Source organism: Fulmarus glacialis, unplaced genomic scaffold, assembly GCF_000690835.1.
Source record: "Fulmarus glacialis isolate BGI_N327 unplaced genomic scaffold, ASM69083v1 scaffold12063, whole genome shotgun sequence".
Taxonomy (NCBI): Eukaryota; Metazoa; Chordata; class Aves; order Procellariiformes; family Procellariidae; genus Fulmarus; species Fulmarus glacialis.
In genome coordinates, this window is record NW_009201125.1 from 20,092 (window position 1) to 40,342 (window position 20,251).

Here is a 20,251-nt window from a genome sequence, read left to right on the forward strand (position 1 = left end):
AGTAGAAGCGGGAAAAGTCTTTGTGCACCAGTGATTGTGAAAAATGTAAAACACTAGATGTTAGCGGTTACTTCCTGTGTGTCAGGGCCTCCCGCCACTACTCACTTCCTTAATCTGAAATGCTGTGGTGTTTTAACTTGCTCCTTGTGGTTATTCAGCCTGGGGAGGCTAGGTCCCTTCTTCTACGTGCAGACAACTGCTTTTGCTCTTGAGAAACTTCGTAACATTTCATTTACTGAGTATTACGCCGTAGCTGCCATTTTGTGTGCTGTCACAATCTACATGCCTCTAATCCATCATCCTTAAAAAGGTATGTTTGCAGTACTGATTTGTGGCATTTTCTGTAGAATAATTGTTTTGCACACTTGTATGATGTGTGAAAAGGAGGTTTGCTTCTCAGTTGAAACAGTATCTCTGTTTCCTTTGATAATTTGCACCAATCGTTAGAGAGACCATTACCCTCCATCTGCATTTACCATTTTCATCATCTTTTTTATATTTGTGTCTAATTTAAGATAGTCAAAAGCACACATTTCTAGTGATTAAAGATTATTACTAACAATTCAACTAGAAAAAGTTAGAAAACATAATGAAATGCAATGGATTTGACTTGTCAGAATGGAAAAGTGTGATTTCTGAAAGGAAGTGCAATGCTTAATCAAAAATTAGACTGTATTAAGCAAAAACATTTTGCCTGCAAAACATTACATCTCCAGCAACTGAAAAGATGTAATATGCTTTTTTATACAGAAGATGTGTTTGAAGATGTGTTTTACTTTAATCTTTTGTGAATTTTTTTTTTTAGTAGATCATCATATATGTGTGTGTATATATATATATATATATATACACTAACATGTAATGTTTTACCCGCTGGCAGTACAGTAAGTGAATTTCAAGGATATTATGCTGACAATTAATAAGAAATCAGTAGCTGATAAAGATCACTATTTACTCATAACCGTTGATCCAGTATGCTCAGCACTACACTAGGTACAAACCAAAGATAGTGCTTAACCTAAAAATTTATTACCAGCACAGAATATTTCTTCACCTGGCTGCCTCATGATTTGCTGGACTTACTGTCGGTTTTAGGTTTTCCCTTTGGATAAAAAGACAAAGAAAGAGAGAGATTTTCCCAAAGGTGTTTTCAAAAGAATTCAATCGATCCCTTAAATGTACAGGGAGAGGGGTGAGCTCAGAGACTTTATTTATGCAGAGACCAATACAGTTTCCCTATAAAAGGGGAACTTGAGGTGGGGGGTGGTGGTTGGTTGTGTTCAAAGGTCTCTACTACATCATTTGCAGGAGTATTTACCACATCTATTTTTTTCAAAAGTTTAAACTGGTCTGCTTCTCCTCGACATTTTTAGCACATTTCTTCTTAATATGCTTAACTTTCTGCAAGATGTTTCTGGATTTTTATTAGCTGAATAACGTCCTCACTTATATTTCCAGAACTCAAAAAAGGCTCCAAAACTTGTATTTACCACTAATCAGCTTTCACTCATCTTCCTATCTACAGTGACTGACGTGGCATGTTAATGTGTGGGCCATTTTAGTTCAGAGTTACCCAGAGCTTTGCCACTGTTGAGCACCTTTGCATGTTTCATAAATTGTGGAATTTCTTATTGCCCTATTGAGCTAAAATTCCTGATGTTTTGGGTGTAACACTGTTATGTGCAGAGGTCATTTCATGCTCAAGCGAAAATCCTGTCAACTTCCATGAGAGCCTTGCACAAGTAGGACTCAGTAATAATGAGTGAAGACTTCACGATTTTGGCCCTCAGATTTTATTTGTGGAGAAGAACACTGGAGTGTAAGGAGGATAGCTCCAGAACGCATGTTGGATGAGACAGTAGCCTCAGTGACGTTGAATATAAAGGCAGTGTTGATATGAGGGACGTTGGGTGCCTTATTTTCCCCACACCCCACCAACAGCACCATAGAGGTAGATTATCTGATCTATGTTCAGACTATGTATTGCTGGCAGCTTCAGAAAGCGGTCTTGTGAAACATATTTGGGCTAATTGGTGCAATGCAATCCTTGCTCTTTACCAAGAGGATGATTTGATAGCTATTTTTTGCTGGAGTTCTTCCTCCTAGTAAATAAGTTATTCCAGTGCTATTATTCTAATGCTCTAACTATTTTCAGTGCTTTTACTGCACTGAGGTGTCCTTGGCCTTTCTGGAATTCACAGAACATGAACTATAGGTTTTCTAAAGCTGTAGCTTTTAGATATATTTGTTACTTGTCAAGAAAATTAACAATATGACATGCTGGTCTCTGTACTCAACTGGACAGATGGGGTTTTTTTTTAAACATATACTGGCTATTTTTTGTTGGCTATATACCAAGTAAAATAATTTTCAGTTTTATCTATACATAGAATAACATATGCTTTTAACATATGAAGTCACATTTATGCGTATGTGGAACATTTCTAGGTAGCACATCAAACAAGATTTTCTGCCTCTGTTTTTGAGACTAAGCAGATAAAAAGAGCCAGACAGCTTCATGGCGTGTGTGAGTAGCAGAGCTTGTACTTGTTTAACTTCGTTCTGATCAGACATTCTGTGTAAGAATGGCTGATTACATGTAATCAGATACAACTGCACTCTATCAAGGTGCAATGCCATGTGCTGTAGAAATGGTGGATATCTAAAGTTTGCAATAATAACTTCAGTAGTTCCATGTAATCACTTGTGTAGTTACTGTACTAACCGTTGAAAAACCCAATAAAATTAGAACTCCAATAATATGCAAACCAGTAACATTCAGAGATGGAAAAAAATTATTTCTTCTGATTTTGGGTATATCTTGCCCTCACCTTTGTTTGGAGTAGAAGCACACAGCATTTCTACTAGTCAGTATCTGTCAGGCACAACACTTCAAATGGGTGCCATGTTCATGATGGTAGCCATGGTGTTTATAGTTGGTCCTTAGGTCAGTATAACTGCCGAGACTTACCGCCTTGGCCTTGTTACTGCTAGTGCCTCTCGTTGCATGTGCTGTAGAGTCTATTGGCAGCTCCCTGCCAGCTGGTGCTGCCTGTCACTGTCATTTTGGTCACCTGCCCTTGTCCTCTGTTGCCTTTTTCACAACTCTGATTAATACCATAGATTGGAGAAGGGGGGCTGAGTGCACTTCATGGGAATCCAGAAGAACACATCTGAGGGCATCCAGGATGTACCTCGGTCAGCCCTCCTTCTACCAGCATCTAGGAAAGCTCAACAGAGAAAATGGGTGCAAATTTGGATTTACGTGTAGTATCTTCCATTTCTTCTTTGTGTTTTGAAAGTTTTATCTCTTTGTTCCCTTTCTTTTTTCAGCTGAATGTTTCATTAGCAACTTTTCCTTACATTAAATGCAGTGGCACTATATATGAGGTTAGAAGTCTATCTGCGATGTTTAATAAATAATGGGACAATGACAAGAATTAAATAAATAAGCCTAAATTACAATATTAAGAAAAACCTTCTGTTGCTAAAATAAACACCTCTTTGTTTCTTCCATTAGCCTTCCTTTTACGACGCAGTAGACCCAGTAGATTTTGAAGGCTTCCTAATGACGCGGCTGAACAACTTGGACTCAGAACTAGCACAAGAACTTGCTGACTTTCCTGAAGATGACTTGGACGTTGTCTTTACACCCAAAGAGTGCAGGACTTTGCAACCCTCTATGCCAGAAGATGGGTAAGGAGACTTTCTCTCCCTCTGAAATGCTGCAGGTTTAAAAATAGTTTTGAAGAGGTTGATCCAGACACCTCACTCTCCCATCCATCCAGCCATTATGCACTTGCTGAACTTTAAACATTTGAACTTTAAACATTTGAACTTTAAACATTTGAACTTTGCCATTGATTCTGTTTGGCCTGTTTGCACACTTAAAATTATGCAAGTGCTTACACAACTTCCTGAGCTAGCTAGTAGCAGCAGAAGTGAGGCAGGCGTAGACCAGGAAGAAGAGTAAAGAAGGGCAGGAGGGTAGTATGAAAAATAATTTTGTAGCTGTGATCCCAGAGGTGGAAGTTGATTCTGATCATGTATTAAGCATAGGATTGAGGGTTTTTTCTTTTTTCTTTTTTTTTTTCCCCGCCAGCTATGTGTTACATAGCATTGATCAGATCAGTAAGCATCTCTTTCTCAGTACCTTTCTTGCTTAAGTGGTGGGAAACAGTTCATACTTCACAAGGTTTTGGTTTCAGGCTGACATTAATGAAATAATTTCACTATTTTCAACAGCTTTTAAATTAAAATAGGTAGCATGTGTTGATACTGGTGCTTGGCCATCCTGGAAATATTTAAGCTGGTTTGATAAACAGGCAAACTATGGACAACAGAATTTTTCAAAATGAGAAAAAGGGATGCATTGGAGAGTTTTCTGATGTGGTTTAGGAGAGTCCTATGCATTGTATACAAAATACTCTTCAAGGATTGCTTCGCTGTAGATGGTACCTTCAAGTAGAACCACAAACGCCTATGGAGTTTTGCAAGCAGTAACAGTGAGATAAACTTGAAGTCAGCACCAGTTTAGCGCCAAACTGCTGTGTCTGCAAAGACAGCTAACTACGCAACGTGTTTGGGATGAGGGGCTGGCTCCTTCCAGTATATTCAGGAAATGAACGGCACAGTCCATATTCTCTGCTGGACCTGAACGCTGAAGAGACAAATAGGCTTAGTTTATGGTGTCCTGACTCACAGGACATCCCCCTTGGTTCCTGCAAAAGTTGTTACAGTCTGCTCTGATTTATAAACTAGAGCCTACAACAGCGGTATTTGTTCAGTGTTTTCTGTCCGACATACTAAATGCCATGAGGCTAAGCAGGAACCACAGTTTATATGATTTTTGCTAGCTGTGGACTAGCTGACAACCCCTCTCTTTAAGCAAGGTCTCAGCCTGCAAGTTCCTTCTTGGCCCAATGCATCGCTCAGGAAGTACAGAAGAGCAAAGGCGGTAGAGACGATGCTAGGTCATCTGAGAACTCTTTGAATCATACAGCTCCTAGGGGGTTTTGTAACAGTTGCACAAAAGGTGATTTTCACTTGAAGTTACTCATAGAAAATGTTCCAATCTTTATAATGAATTCTTTTTTTCCTGTGGACTGGGGAGAGAGAATGGATGTGGGAGACAGTGAACGTTTTGGTGCTTGAAGTTCCCATTTATTTAAATGATGGACAAAAATAGTAAAAAATTATCCAACTTTGAAATGAGATTTAAAAGATAAGATGACCATTTCTTCCCTATTCCCAAGGTTACTTCCCAGCAAGCCTGCTGTTTAAAACAGCAATTTTCTATTTGTTTTTCCAGCAGCAGAATGTGTAGGCTTACGCCATACAACCGGTTTTAGGCCTGATTTGCACCACAGTGACATTAAGGGTTTTGTAAACCTTTGTGGCAAAGCTCAAACAGTCAATACCAAAAAATATGCTTTCAGCAGATTTTTTTTACACAGCAGCTTCCCATTTAGCCCTTCACACTGCCATTATTGATATTAGTGCTTTCATAGAAAATCCTGGTCAAGGATGCCAGGGTATGTTAGGGAAGATGAGAGCACAGTAGGGGCATGCACCAAAGATTTGCCTGCAGGTGATGCAGTCTGTGGTGTCTTCCTGCACTGAGAGCAGGAAACATACCACCTACGAAAACGGGTTAACGTGCTGCCTGCTTGCAAACATACGTCCCACCTGAACTAGATGCAGGATGTGACTATGTGCTGTGTCAGACCACCAGTGGCAGGGCACACAGCAGTCTGGTATTGGCCAAGGATCTGTCCTGCAGTGCACGCGTGAACCCAAATCAATTGTTATCCGGTCTTGGTAATTGGTTGCAAATCTGTTAAGAGTTCTGGGTCAAAAGCGTTAAAAAGTATCATATCTTTCACCCATTTCTGCGTTGCATGTGTGTCCTACTCTTTTACTCACTTGGATTAGGGGACATAACAGGTGATTTTGGCACAGGCCACTAACATTTTTTAGAATAGGGGAATTATGCTACCACATCATGACAGCAAATTCATGGACATCAACTTTAGCTTATAATATTTCAGTTCCAGTCAGTATCTAGCCTATTAGGCAGCACAGACAACTCCCTACATTAAATGAGACTTATTTGAAAATCATAAAATTAAATTAAAACATATTCTTAGATCTTCATTATGCTATCTGATAACAAGCTTAGGGTCCCTTTTTAGAATTTTCTTCCTTTATATGAGAAAGAGAAAATTAAACCAAAAACATACAAGAGACTATGCATTTGCAAGAGTCAAGGAGCCGAGGCCTCTGGAAAAATAGCTCTATATGTTGAGACTTGTTATCAAGTTTTGAAAATCACAAAGATGGGTACCTGGTACAATTTCTTTTATTTTGCTCTATTTTATAGCAACATTGGTCTTATATTCATGAAATGCACAGTATGGCAAATAGTTACCTCTGTTAAATGTATGTTTCTTAATTTATATTATAAACACAGTAACAAAAACCTGCATCAGAGAATTCATGCAGTACACAGAATTCTTTAAATCTCAAACAATAGTTCACAAGTAAAATAGATATACAGGAGAGGACTAATAGAGAGGCCTTTAGCTGAACAGCATGTTTAGATAAATTTCTTTGTCCTTAAGGTATGACCTAGGTACTAAAATATTTACAATATGTTGCTTTTTCCCCAGGATTGAACTCGACTCACATGTCAGAGACTGTGTTCAGACGTATATCCGGGAGTGGCTGATTGTGAATCGAAAGTAAGCTATGTACAAGTAAATAAAATACAAAATACCTTGCATCTTATTTGTCAGAGAGGAGATGCATGCTATTGTAAGTAATCCTAAAGAATAATGATTTGAATCAGTGACTGACGACAAGAACTGACTTTTCAGTAGTATATATAACTATATTGTTTTGTTTGAGCTGGTGGGCTATACATAAATATTGTTGCATCTGCTTCTTAATTTCAGGCATTCTGAGAATTAATTGGGAAGAAATTCACATCAACTGTCTGTAATGATGATTTGTCTAAATCAGGAATACTACTGTTATTTGATCACACTAAAAGGAAAGATAACAGGGATAAAGATAACAGGGATAAAGATTACATTTCTATGCGCCTCATTTTTCCCTCCATGCCCCTGAAAATTCAACACGCTCTGATTTCTAATGGTGTCTGAAAATGAAACAGAGTGCTAGTAGCAACAAAAAAATCAGGATTATGGGCTTTCCCAGCAGTGACTGATTGTATTCATGGGATTATTAGTGTAACATCCACCTTTGCTATTTTAATCAGGAAGGGATTTCTGCATTTGAGGTCAGTGTAATTCAACACACAGAACTGGACCTGTAGTCATTACAAGTGACTTCATTTCCTATACTTTATTTTAATTTAATTTAATTTGATTTAATTTAATCTAATTTTATAATTTCATTCCATTTTGTGTATTAAATGTGAAGGGAATTCTCAGTCAGTGCTTTCTATGCAGGGGTGTCTGTCCCCAGACTCTCAGGGATGTGCTGTGCCAGTGGAACTCACCGCCTTCTCCATCACCCCCTCCTGTTCTTCAGAAAGAGGTTTTTGGAGCTCTGTTTTTCTGTGCCGCTTCCTGTTCATCCCCTCCGGCACTCACACCCTGTTCTTGAGAAGCAGTAGTAGCAGCTGATGGTAGAGTGCTGGCACATTTGCTCCCATTTCATTGTGTCCCTTCGCCCGCCCTTGCCACTCTCTGTTTTTCTGACCTGATGTACATCAGCAGTCAGTGCGTTACGGGTTGACTTCTGGTGATTGCAGAGGAATTGCATTGTTTGATTGTGCAGCTTGTGCAGGGATGGAGCAGCCACTGAGGGTTATTACGAGACTTCCTCCGGCATGCTGATGAAATTGATTGAGTTCTCAGAATGGTTCCTCAGTGAGTCACTAAAAATAAGCTAGCGGGTTTTGCAGGCTCTCCACCTGCACCACTCAGAGCACAGGCGCTAGCTCTTTCACATAGTGTTGTTCTGAGTGTGCTGTAAAGACCCAGCGTGCAGCTTTGTCTGTGCACACAAGTAGGGAGCGAGCAGTAAAGCAGGTGAGGTGAAAAATAGAACATAGCTATTTTTGGACTTACATGTGCTTGTAGAAATGTGAATGGAGCTGTAGAAATACACATGCATGAAAAGATTTGTCATGTATTTTACTATTTCATTCATTCAGGTAAGGCAAATTTGCATTCAAAAACTTTATTGAGCAGTTGAGTCTATGGTAAACATGATGAAGGGCCCTGCCTGAGACCTGAGCTTTGATGGCTGTGGCTAATAAAGCAAACAAGTTATTAAAAATTGCAAAGGACAAGACAGTGTAAAAGATGCTGCAATGTCACATAAACCATGATAGATTGTTATTGGGACTCTCGTGTTATGCTTGGACACTATTCTCAAAACAGATATGAGAGGAAGAGAGAAGTGAGAAAAAGTGGTTGTAGAAAGCTTTGCATTGTTTTGAGAAAGGCTGGAAAAACTGTAGTTGCCTACTTGGGAGACAAAGGTTCATAGGACAGGTTGCTGCATGTATGGCCTGGTGAGCTATGGATGAGAGGAGTGTGCAAGCGACTTTCACCCATTCATGGGCATGAAGGTTCAAAATAGAAGATTGAAGAGTCTTCAGTGGGTGGCATGAGCAGAGGTGGTCTTCGTGCCCCAGGGCGGAGAGGTGTGTGACAGAGGGGCTGGACACAGCTGAGGGGTCCCTGTGTTTTTGCCAGAGGCTGAATGGGAGGCTTGTTCCTGTGCCTGTCAGTTTCTCCTTTCAGTTGTCCTTTGTTCCTTTTCCTCATCCCATTTTCTTCATTTGGTGTGTGGCCATTAAATTGACATGTGCACTAAAAGCAGGGTTTGCCTCTTGGTGAGTTTTAATTGCTACCATGCTTTTCAAAATAAATAAACAATATAAATAAATTTTCCAGGAATACTTTAGGGGAAAGGCATCTCTACTGTAGCATGCGCACCACAGGGAAAGCGTGATCTCAGGTACTTAAATCTCTCCATTAATCATCTGTTTGCCACCAGAGGTAGTGAAAAAATAATCAACAAAACCACTTTTGGATCCTGAAATGTCTTAAAGTAAACTTGTGCAGAATTTCTGTCTTTCATTCTGGATGATTAAGGTGGTTCCAAAACAAGGTCACATCCAAGGAGAGCTGGGATTGTCTCTTTTACGACTTCAGTTTTCATTTGCACTGAACTGGCAAACGATTAAAATGCAAACAATTAAAATTAAAACACACCAGAGCATATAATTTAGTTACTCCCAAAATGTAATAAAAAGGTGTCTCCCTGATCAATAATTGCTTATCTTGGCATCTTTATGAAAGTACTCAGATGTTTAGACATGGCTTTGGGAGTGTTACAAAAAGGAAAATGAATGAAGCAGGATACTGTAACTAAGGAGGCTGATTGCAAAAAGGCCATCACAGGATTTAGCAAAATGCGTACTAAAGCGGAAGAAGTTGAGCTCTGGACATGTCTGGTATTTTTTTTCAGGTTACCTGCTGTTTTTTTCCACCTGCCACAAAAATGTGACTTGAAATTGGTACCTTGCTGCAAAATTTTGGGAAGTTGCCAGCAGAGAGGGTTACATTGTGCCATAGCAATATCCCTCTTCAAAAAACAGGCACTGTTTGAAAGGTGTAGATTGGTGTATGTGTTAAACTTGCGATACCAGTTAGGTCCAGGACAAGAGCAGTAAGCTCCTCGATGTATAAGTGCAGGACTAAAGAGCCAGCCAAGAGATAAGCGATCCTGATCTGTGTTCTTAAGGTCACTGAAATAATCACCGTGTCTGATGAGGATCTCCGAGCTGAATTTGTACCTTGTTCAGGTTTTGCTGCTGTCTCAGGCTCACAGTCTATGCAAAAATGATCTGAATGAATTTTTTCCTTTCAAAACCGTTCTTAATATACACGATAGAGTTGCAGTGGTGTGATAAAACAATTAAATGTTGTGAAACGTCACATTTTTGCACAAAAGCTATGCTACACTGCTCTTTTGCACAATAATGTTTCCAGTTGCTTAATATTTTTTTAAATTTGTCTTTTCTGTTTTATTTTCCCTTAAATCCTCCTTGTCCTGGCTTGCTTGGGCTTCTCTGTGAAAGGAACCAAGGGAATTCAGATACTTGTAGCCTGAAAAACAAGGGATCCCGAAAAGATTTTCACAAGACGCTTCAAAAACAAACATTCGAATCGGAAACATTGGATTCCGGCGATGCAAGCTTTCAGGTACATTTCCTTCACTTTGGGAAAAGTGATCAAATATAGCAGCTTTCCTCAGAGGAAGCATCCTAGGATCTCTGTAATGGCGTCAAGCGGAGAGCTGTGCTTGCCACTAGGCCGCACGGCAGAGGTGGCATTAGTGCCCTCTCTGCCAGACAAGCAAGAGATGTTTCATGACATCCCAGTGCCCAAGCCACAGCTCGCCATTTTGTTGTTTTCCAATAGGCGGGGCCTCGACATGTCCACGCGCTCCCCGAGGAGGCCTCGAGGACGACCCTCGCCTCCTCCGACTTCGACCTGCGCAGCCTGCAGCCAGACCCCCGCCTGGAAAACCTGCTGCGGCACGTCAGCGCTGAGGAGTTCGAGAGGCAGAACGAGGAGGCGCGGCGCACCAACAGGCACGCCGAGCTCCTCGCCCTCTACCCCTCTGTGGACGAGGTGAGCTCGGAGGCCGGCTGGCCCGGAAGCCTTCCTGAGCTGGCTGTCCCCAGCATATTTGAGGTTAAAGCCGCACCGCGGTTGAAAAATAGGGTTTGTGGCCGGGACATGTGTCTCCCTTGGATAAGAAGACGGCGAAGGCACGTCACCATGGGCTCCTGCCAGCTATCTTGAACGTGCATGCAGGGGTTGTACTCAGACTCGTGATGTTGCCTGAGGATTCGTTACACCCCCCTCGGTGCGGGTCAAGCCCCGTGCTGGTGGTACGGTTGTGTCAGGGTGTTACCCTTCGCTGTAACGCTTGCTGGGGGGCCAGAAGTGTAAATGCCAGATGGTGGTCAGAGTGTAAATATTCAGAAATACAAATGAATTTTCTTTCATCTCGGAAGAGATGAAATGCCTGCTGAGTGGAGGGAGGTGCTAGTCTGCAGCAGTGGCCTAGTTAACATCACATAAAGGTTTTATGTAAGTATGTAAATTTAATTGTTGTTTTAATTGAGTATGACTAGAGTAACTGTTTAATGATAGGAAGATGCAGTGGAGATACGGCCGGTGCCGGATCGCCCAAAGGAACATCTGGGCAACAGGATTTTGGTGAAGCTGCAGACTCTGAAGTAAGTATCCTTCACAAGCCTCGCTCACCATTTCTTAGTTCATACCAGTGTAGTGCTGCCGACCCTGCTACACCACTGCAGGTGTCCTGTTCAGCAAGCGTTTGCGTGCTTGATTCTTTTTTCTTAGTGTAGCAGAGGACTATTTCTATCCGTCATTACAGAAGTCTTTAACTTGTCAGGGTGAAAAGGAGTTGGGAATGAGCCCAAATTATATATTTCCAACAAACTAGATCGGTCTCTGTACACGCTACAGGACTTGATAAAAAAAATTCAGGAAAGGTATGATCGTTTTTAACTGATGTCTGAGACCACCTTTCTGACAAGTTTAGAAAATACGTTGCTTGCAGTTTACTTGCCTTCTTTTCCTCTTGAAATCACCTAATAAAATGCACTAATAAAAAAATCCTCCAGGCTTTGAGAGAAACTAAATATTTCTCCTTATTTTCTAATGGAAGTGCCAGTCGAAATATAGCCCTTCTATTTTTTTATTATACAGAGTCATAAGAGTGCAGTATTAATCAGTGTCCTGTGTGTCTTTCCTTAACAGGTTTGATATAGAGATCGAACCTTTGTTTGCATGCATAGCTCTCTATGACATAAAAGAAAGAAAAAAGGTAAGTGTGCATACAGTGTTTTTCTTCAGTTGGCTTGGGTTTTTATCTCTGGAGTAATAATTTAGGAAAACTTAAAAAAACCATGCAACTTTTTCACACATGCAGTCTGATCTAGAATTCTTTTTATTCAGTCAAAGTCACATGCAATTGTTTATTTTGTAGTTCTAGTTACTACTTTTGATTTATTTTAAAATAAAATGTGATGCATTTTTGCTTTGCAATACATTTCAATTCTTTTTCTTTTCAAGATCTCAGAAAATTTTCATTGTGACCTCAACCCTGATTCATTAAAAGGATTCTTGCGTTCTCATACACCCTCCATCGACTTGTCTACTCAGGCAAGATCAGCAGTATTTTCTGTCACTTATCCCTCGTCGGATATATACCTAGTAATAAAGGTATGTTACAGTGCTGTTTCAAAACTGTTCTCCCTGTTCCCGGCTGTGCCTGTTGTCTGAGTTTGTGGAGCTGACAAAATGAGTTTCCTGTAGCTGAGACGAATTCTGGTAGTTTTTAATAGTACCTGTGCAGGCGTCCACTGGTGTATCTCACTCCCAAGCTAAGAAGTTATATTGATATCCTTGTGTTCTAGTTCTACTAAGTATATAGAATTTCCTATCTCTGCCTAAGGGAAATTTAAAGTAAAGTGAAATAAGCCATTTTTTAAAATTCTAATTACATTCTGTGGAGGTTTTTTGGCTTTGGTTTAGTGCACTTTGCATCATTTTGTTTATTTAATTCTGAAATTGAGTTAGCCTCAACCACTTTGTTTGGAATGTGTTAATTTTCCTGATTTCAGTGAAAATGCAGTAGTACCTGATTGACAGTGTTGCCACATATGTATTTTCTCCTTTCTGACAAACCAGATGGAAAACTAGGAGAAGGTTTACTATCGGTTACTCCATAAAGACAGTTTTAAGAATTCTGTTGCACATTTAGGCAGGCTTTTTCGTATTGCTAGAGAAGCAACATGTTACTATTTGGGTGATATTTTTATTTTGTGAGTGTCTTATTTTACTGCTTTTTGTAGATAGAAAAAGTGCTTCAGCAGGGAGAAATCGGAGACTGTGCAGAACCGTACATGGTTCTCAAAGAAAGTGAGGCTGGCAAGGTAAGTAAATAACTATAAAGAGTGTTTAGATTAAAAAATGTGTGCACAAGAAAAGAACAGGGGAAGAGCAGACCCTTTGGAATAGGACAGAATCCTGAGAACACTGGGGAGGAAGCCAGCTGGTGCATCCATGGTGCAAGCAGTCTAGTGCCTGTGACCGACAGGAAGAAGTCATGAGAAGGCAAGGTGCACTTTCATTACTGATCCCTTTGGAAATCAATACTGACAGTCTTGAGTCACGAAGCAGATAGGGGTGAGCAAAGGAGATGACAATGCATTATGGAGTTTGCAGAAATACTTGTACCTCAGAGACACGTTATTGATTTCAATGGGCAAACAACCTGTTGTAGTGTGTACGTGGCCAATTCAGTGCTGTCATCCATAGATAACATGAGCTCTGTTCAAGGAATTCATGGTCATTTACCTCCCTGGAGCAGACTGACAATGTTTGCTGGACTTCCACACATCTATCACCTTTAGAATATTGCTTTCAGCAGAATATTGTTTCTGTATCTGACAAAGGAAGTAGAACCTGCTAACGTTTCATGGTGATTTTTCATGCTGGGCTTGAGGGTCACTACAAAAAGATCTGCGTTCTCCTTTTCTATAATGAAGATGAACTCATTGAAAAGAAATGAGAAGTGAATGTACAAATCAAAACAGTTATGATCCTGACAGTGATGTAGCAAGAAAACACGAGAGATAAGAATGCAAATTATTTACTGAACTGTAAATATGTAACTGTCATTTTTTTATCGATAGTAGCATTAAAATAACTGATTGCTTTTTAAACAGTCATTATTTTCTTTGTGTTAGACAAAAGAAAAGATTGAAAAACTGAAAGCCCAAGCTGAATCCTTTTGTCAGCGGTTGGGGAAATACAGAATGCCATTTGCCTGGATTCCCATAAGCCTAACTAATTTCTTCAACCTTTCAACACTTGAACGAGAAGTACCTGAAGCCGAAGGTTTAAATGGTAGTTGTCTAACTTTTCTAACGAATGCAAAGCGACTCTTTGGTAGACTATGCATAAGAAACAATGTCATTCACTCTGGCATCAAGAGTCAACAACAGATTCTAAGTCACATCTCAGCCTTCCTTTCCAGTGCTACAAACACTGACAATTTAATATGCTCACTGTTTCATCTCTGCATATTTATTTTTATGTATGCTATACATTCTTCCATGTTTTAGGCCCAATTTCAGTTGAACACTGGCTTTGTAGAAGTAAAACTCCCTTTGCCATATGGAGTTTGTTTGCAATGCAGGGCAATCAAAATATACATAATCTTAGTTTCTAGAGTGTACAGGACCATTGATCAACAACATTGACCAATATGCTTTATAACCCATGAACTAAAAATTTGAATAAGCTTGTGCTCTGCAGCAAAAATAGTGTGACTTCACTAGGTGTGTCCTGGCATTCCACTATTTCACATAGTCTGAAATAAAAGTAGTGGAATGTGTTAGATACTCTATCCTCTGATGTTGCTGCGAAGTTGTGGATTTCTAGTGTATTCTGATAGTCTTTGTACTGAAACAACACAAAGCAAGTTGATGTTTCATTTAATTTCCCTTTGAAGGGAAAGGATCCACTAATGACAAGCGGGCAACACTGCTACAGGCGAGAAGACTTTCTGAGAGAAGTCTCAGCTCAGAGGACAGCTGTCCAGTATCAAACTTCAAAACAACCTCTCTGACCTTCAACACCTTCTTTAAACAGGTACTGGATACTCTTTATTTTTGATTGCCTACGACATTTTTCATCTATGTAATGTGAACTGTGTTGGGAAAAGTTACCAGTGATGTTCGTGTGGGGACCGAGGATAACTGCTGTCAAGAAGGCAGTAATCCACTTGCTTTGCATGCCTCAAGGACATTGTTCACTCGGAAGCTTTTCTCAGTGTTATGGAGTATTGTTGTAAAGGTACTTTTTTGTCTTTCTCCTGGTAGGAAGGAGACAGGCTCAGTGATGAAGATCTGTTCAAATTTTTAGCTGATTTCAAAAGATCGTCTTCCTTGCAGAGAAGAATTAAGACTTTACCAGGTACATAATTCATTTTGGATGGAAAAGGATATATGTACTTTTCTCCCCTAAATTGTTCTGTAAATTCCAACCCCAAAATATAATTAACTTTGGTTTTAAGTCTATAGTATATGCTATTGTGGAACTTCCTGGGTTCCCAGTGCCTACCTGAGCACAGATGCTTTTGAGGTCTTTTTCTGTATGAGTGAATATGGAGATTTATATTTAGCTTGATATTCTAAAATGATTTGCTTTCCTCCCTAATTTACAGTGTATCTACCGGATGTCTTTTGTTATTATTCAAACTGTTTGAAGACAGTGCTTTAAAGCAGATTTCTAAGATCCTTGCTATTTCCCTGCAGTGTTTTTAAATGGGTCATATTTTACAGAGAGAGATTAAAATGTGTACACATTTCATGTTATTTGGGTATTTGGGTCAGTGTTAGCTAACAAAATAGGGAAGCAGAGATAGTATTTGTCCACTGTCAAAAACCTGACCAGCTTATTTTTTCTTTTTACATAAATTAGAGCTCAAGCTCTTCTGGGTTGTAGAAGAACCTTTAAAAAAATGAACTGAGTGCAAAGCTGCTTTGCCTTTTTAGCTGATTGCCAGAAATGACAAGTCTGAGTTCCCCAAACGGTTTTCACTTATCACAACAGAGAATTTAAATTGAAAGTCTAGTTATACTTGGATAAATGTCATCAGTATTAACTGTTTAACTGCTCACCACAGCAAGCCTGGCTTTCCTGGTGGGTGGTGTCTACTTTGGCAGAGATTAAACAGAGCAGAATCTGAGTGGGGGGAGTGAGAGAGAACTGTATTAGACAGCAGCCCTTTTGTCTTTTATTTGTCGCCCAGACAAATTTTATATTATTTATGTGTGCAAGATGCAAGAACATCAACCCCAAGTATAGTATTCCTTCTTTCTTTCCTGTTTCTTTGAAATTGTACAGGGTAGACATAAAGAGCTATATAGTGGCCTGACGTAGGGATGTGTGTAGGTTACTTCCTGTGTACCTTTCTATGCTATGCTTTCATTCTCAAGCCAAAGATCCAGTTCTTATTTCTGCACTGTTGCTATGTAACCTTACATAGTGTTTTCATTTTTGTTTTATTATACATTAGTTATCTTTTGTATTTTTGCTGAGATTTTGTGATTTTTTTTTAAAGGAACACTTAAACTGGAGATTTCCCCAGCTCCAGAAAACCTTGGTTATTGTCTGACACCAGAATTACTACCAGTGAAGCCATTTCCAGAAAACCGTAATCGTCCTCACAAAGAGATTTTGGAATTCCCAATTAGAGAAGTGTATGTTCCCCATACCATTTACAGGTAAGAAATAACATATATTTTTTAAATTCTTAAGATCCATTTTCAAAAATAATTGCAATTTACACTTTTTTTTTTCAGAAAGAGAAACTAAAAATATTTTTTTAAAATGTTAAAGGCTATGCACTAGGCTGATGATTTAATCTTACTAGCCGTTACAAGATAAAACACCTGCAGGATGTTCTATAGTGTATTTATTGATCTAATCTATGTTATCCTTTGAAAATTTTTCTAAAATGTCCAAAAAAACCGCTAACAGCTCTCACTGACTTGGCATCATATATCTATCTATATATCTATCTTTCTTCTTCTGTCTTTTTTTCCCAGTAGATCTTATTATCATTTTTAACAGTTTTGGTAAATGTTTGTGCTGGGTGGTTTCTACTGTTAATTTGAGTCATCTGAGCACTTGAGGAAATAATGTGCAGCTCTCTGTACTTTTTCACCATGAACAAGGACTCTAGGCTATGTCGTTTCTTTTCTTAAATGTGTTCTATTCTGGTTGTTTCAAGGAAACCACAGTGTTCAGTAGCATGCAGCTGAGCAATTCCCATAGTTTCTTAGTGGTCTGGCATATCTGAGTCTCCAAGAAGAAATGAACATCAAAAGAATGTGCTTCAATGTGTTTGTGCAGCATAGTAGTGTTAGTGAACAGTGATACCAGTAGTAGCTAACTAGCAAAAATTCTTAACGGGTGTATCGCAGTATTATAGATGCAGAAATACTAGCTTTCATATGACCATTGTGTTAGTGAAGGCATGGAAGTAAAGCAGAATGCTTCTTACAACAGTAGTGACACTATTCTGAAAGGACTTTTCTGATCCCTGAAACAGTACCTAGGTACTGAATTGCACTAGTGGCAAAGATGTCACAATCAGTAAGGAATCACAGAGTGAAGAAGCAGCTGAATAAAGGGATGTAAAGCTTATTCACTTCTTGCAGCAGAGATTAGCAAGGAGCCAGCTCTCCCACCCACGCACCTGACCCCACCCACGGGGGGGAGAAGGACAAGACTTATGGTTCAGTACAACTCAGAACTGCAAGGCTGCGGACTAATTTATCCCAGGGAGACGCTCCACATTTTCATGGGAAACTGGACAGCCAGTGGGTCGGTTGGTGACACCTGGATTTGGGTCTCAGCTTTTAAGGAAAGCAAAAAGAGGAAGTGGCAACTTATCTTATGATAACAACTTGCAATGTGGTGTCAACAGGGAAATGAGTAAGCAAGCCAATTTGGATAGAGCCTCATTAGAAGTTTTGGAGGAGTTATTCCTGGGCTGTGCTATGAATCTGTGATATTCAAACTCCCAAGGGCAGTTTCTTTGTGCTCTTGGCACCAGAATGCTAAAATGCAGAGTGTATGGTGTTTCTGTCTTCTCTGTGTATCAAAGATAGAAGTTAATGTCATTTTCTAAATTTTTATTTTTTAGGGTTTTTGTGCAGACATTTCTGTAGGGGAAGTAGTTTTTATACAATTGAAGGTGCAAATGTAAATGAACTTGAGTAATGATGCCTTTTTTTTTTTTAATGAAAAAATAAGACAGAATTTTAACTTTCCTGTTCATTGTCTGGCCCCTATAAAGAGTAGCATGTGTTAACTCCAGTGCACAGTCTGGCAGCATCTGAAGGTCTGCTTTCGAAAATGAAAAGCATTAGCAATGGCTGTGTTACTGAGCTATAGAGCGAGTTGAATCTGCACAAAATATTCTCTCTTTAGTTTTCTCACCAAGGTAAACTTCTGCAGCCAGACATCATGAATATCAAAGCCACCATGCTGAAAATTAGTTTGTGCGTCTGCTGCAACAAGTTGGGCTGTTTCCGCACTATTCTTCAGTTGCTAGGGTGTCTGTATTGAATACATACACCCACATTAGAAGAAATGCTTGCTATAGCTCAACAGTTACACTTTTTGTGCAGGAGTTCACACCCAGCATGCTTAATCTCTTCAGGATTTTTGGGCTCTGTTTTGATTTTCACCCTAAGTAAAAGTTGTGGTAACAAAACAAAGTAGGATCTGTCCAGCCTAACTTGTAATAAAGAAGAGAATATCCATAAAGAATATTTGCCTTCATTAATCTTTACCTTAATTAGTTAGTCAATGGTGATGGCACAACTGGCATGCCATAAGTAGTGTTATGCTGTAAACTGGAAACTCAATCAGTTAATACCCAAATTAAACCCTAAAGACAGTTAGTTATATACACTGGGGAAATGGTGAAAAAAATGCAGAAATGCTAGCTCATGTTTCGACTGCCTTGTGACAACAAACATGTTTGGAGCGAGAAAGGGGAGTTGCCAACTGAAACTGTTAATGAACTCCAGCAATAGTTCCCCAGAAAGTCAGCCGAGGCAGCTTTGCAAACATTATGAAACAGCAGAGTCTGGAACTTGGTGGGGTCCAGGAAGTAACACTTGCGTTTGTGCAGTGCCATTGAAAGCACCTCCTTTTCCCACCAGCCAGAACCACCTAGCCACCTCTGAGATGCTTTTGCCACACAATCATGCCAGTGCTCCATTTGGTGAGCAAAAGCGTAGTTAGGGCATATAAGCCAATGCATTTGGTTAATTTAACTGTCATGCAGTTCTCCTTGCTTAGTTCTCTGCATGGTGAATACTCTTTTGAGCGTGAGATTAAACTAACCTATGCAAAGTAACTGTGAATTTGAATTGAGCCAGATATTAAGTGTTTAATGTTCTTTTATTCCCTTTCCTTTAGTCTGAAAAGTAGAACCATCCTGTCTCAATTAACCAATGTGCTAGCATTTAGTCGTAACTGAGTGTCATGGCCTGCTAGTGTGATTTAATGCTTCCTGATTTTTGACTGTAAGCCTGCAAACCAACTTTTTTTTTTACCAGTGCTATAGATTTAGATATTAAAAGAATGAAAAATGGATAAAATAATTACCTGTTTTCTATTAACGTTACCATGAACGTAGGAGAAGGTTACATACAGCAATGTACTTGAATAACAAACAAACGAAAACTTATAAAAATACAGTCTGGTAAACTCTTACTGGCATAATAATACCTCTGCACATGTCCAGACAAATACTACTGAGACATCTAGCTTCAGTTTTTCTCCTGAATGTTTAAAAGAAATGCAAAGATTTGATTTACTTGGATTGGGGTTTTTTGTCAATGTAAGATATTTCAAAGGAAAAAAAGTCTTTTTTTTTTAAATAATAGCTTTTTCCTTTGTGATAGGAGAAGCAGAGTCTTCTGTTATAGTCTTTGAACTTAGCTCTTGCTAGTTTTTATACTGGTGTAATGCCATTATTTTAAATGATGTTATTTCTGATTTATGCCAGAGAGACCAGCCAGCCCACTTTCTTTGTGCACTGTGAAATTGAGCACTTCTTTTTGTTGTGTACCTACATTTCTTTAATAAAAATAGTTCCCTGAAAATGTCAAAACATTCCAAGATTTATTTCTTTCAATACCCTTCTATTGTTAATAGAAAAAATCATATAATTTAAAGTTTGTTTATCATTTTATTTTCTCATGAAATATAAATTAAAATGGTGCTGCTTACTGCCACTATGAAGTGTTGGTGCTGAGGAAGAGGGATTTGTCCCATCGGTTCGGCGGTAACTCAGCTTAACCAGGAAGTCGTGCTTTGATAGGGGAAGCGTTAAGGGATTTTTCGGAGGGAGGGGAAAAAAAAAAACAACCTTTCTTTTGCTGTTTGTTTCATTTAATTGACCACTTGTCACTGTGCTCAGACTTGCTGTAGTCTGCAGCGTGAACTGGAGGCTTTCTGCTTTGGTGGTAATCGTTCTACCCTGTCCTTGACTAGTTTTGCGCGAGGAAAGGCTATTGGTGTATAATGGTCTGCTATTCCCACTACTGCCGTCACAGCATTATCTACTCCTTTCT

General features: G+C 39.3%; 1 protein-coding gene across 1 annotated transcript in view; it reads left to right on the forward strand.

Annotated features, from left to right (window-relative positions):
* Positions 1-223: 223 nt before the first annotated feature.
* LOC104073896 (dedicator of cytokinesis protein 8-like) overlaps positions 224-20,251 on the forward strand; it is a gene marked incomplete at its 3' end in the record, with an annotated part of 29,004 nt that continues 8,976 nt past the window's right edge. The window contains exons 1-13 of the mRNA XM_009573831.1: positions 224-310; positions 3,521-3,696; positions 6,672-6,743; positions 10,124-10,247; positions 10,467-10,679; positions 11,208-11,293; positions 11,841-11,907; positions 12,156-12,305; positions 12,938-13,018; positions 13,835-13,997; positions 14,608-14,741; positions 14,972-15,065; positions 16,216-16,378. Coding sequence (XP_009572126.1) covers positions 3,569-3,696; positions 6,672-6,743; positions 10,124-10,247; positions 10,467-10,679; positions 11,208-11,293; positions 11,841-11,907; positions 12,156-12,305; positions 12,938-13,018; positions 13,835-13,997; positions 14,608-14,741; positions 14,972-15,065; positions 16,216-16,378 — 1,475 coding nt within the window. The remainder of the gene's footprint in view (positions 311-3,520; positions 3,697-6,671; positions 6,744-10,123; positions 10,248-10,466; positions 10,680-11,207; positions 11,294-11,840; positions 11,908-12,155; positions 12,306-12,937; positions 13,019-13,834; positions 13,998-14,607; positions 14,742-14,971; positions 15,066-16,215; positions 16,379-20,251) is intronic.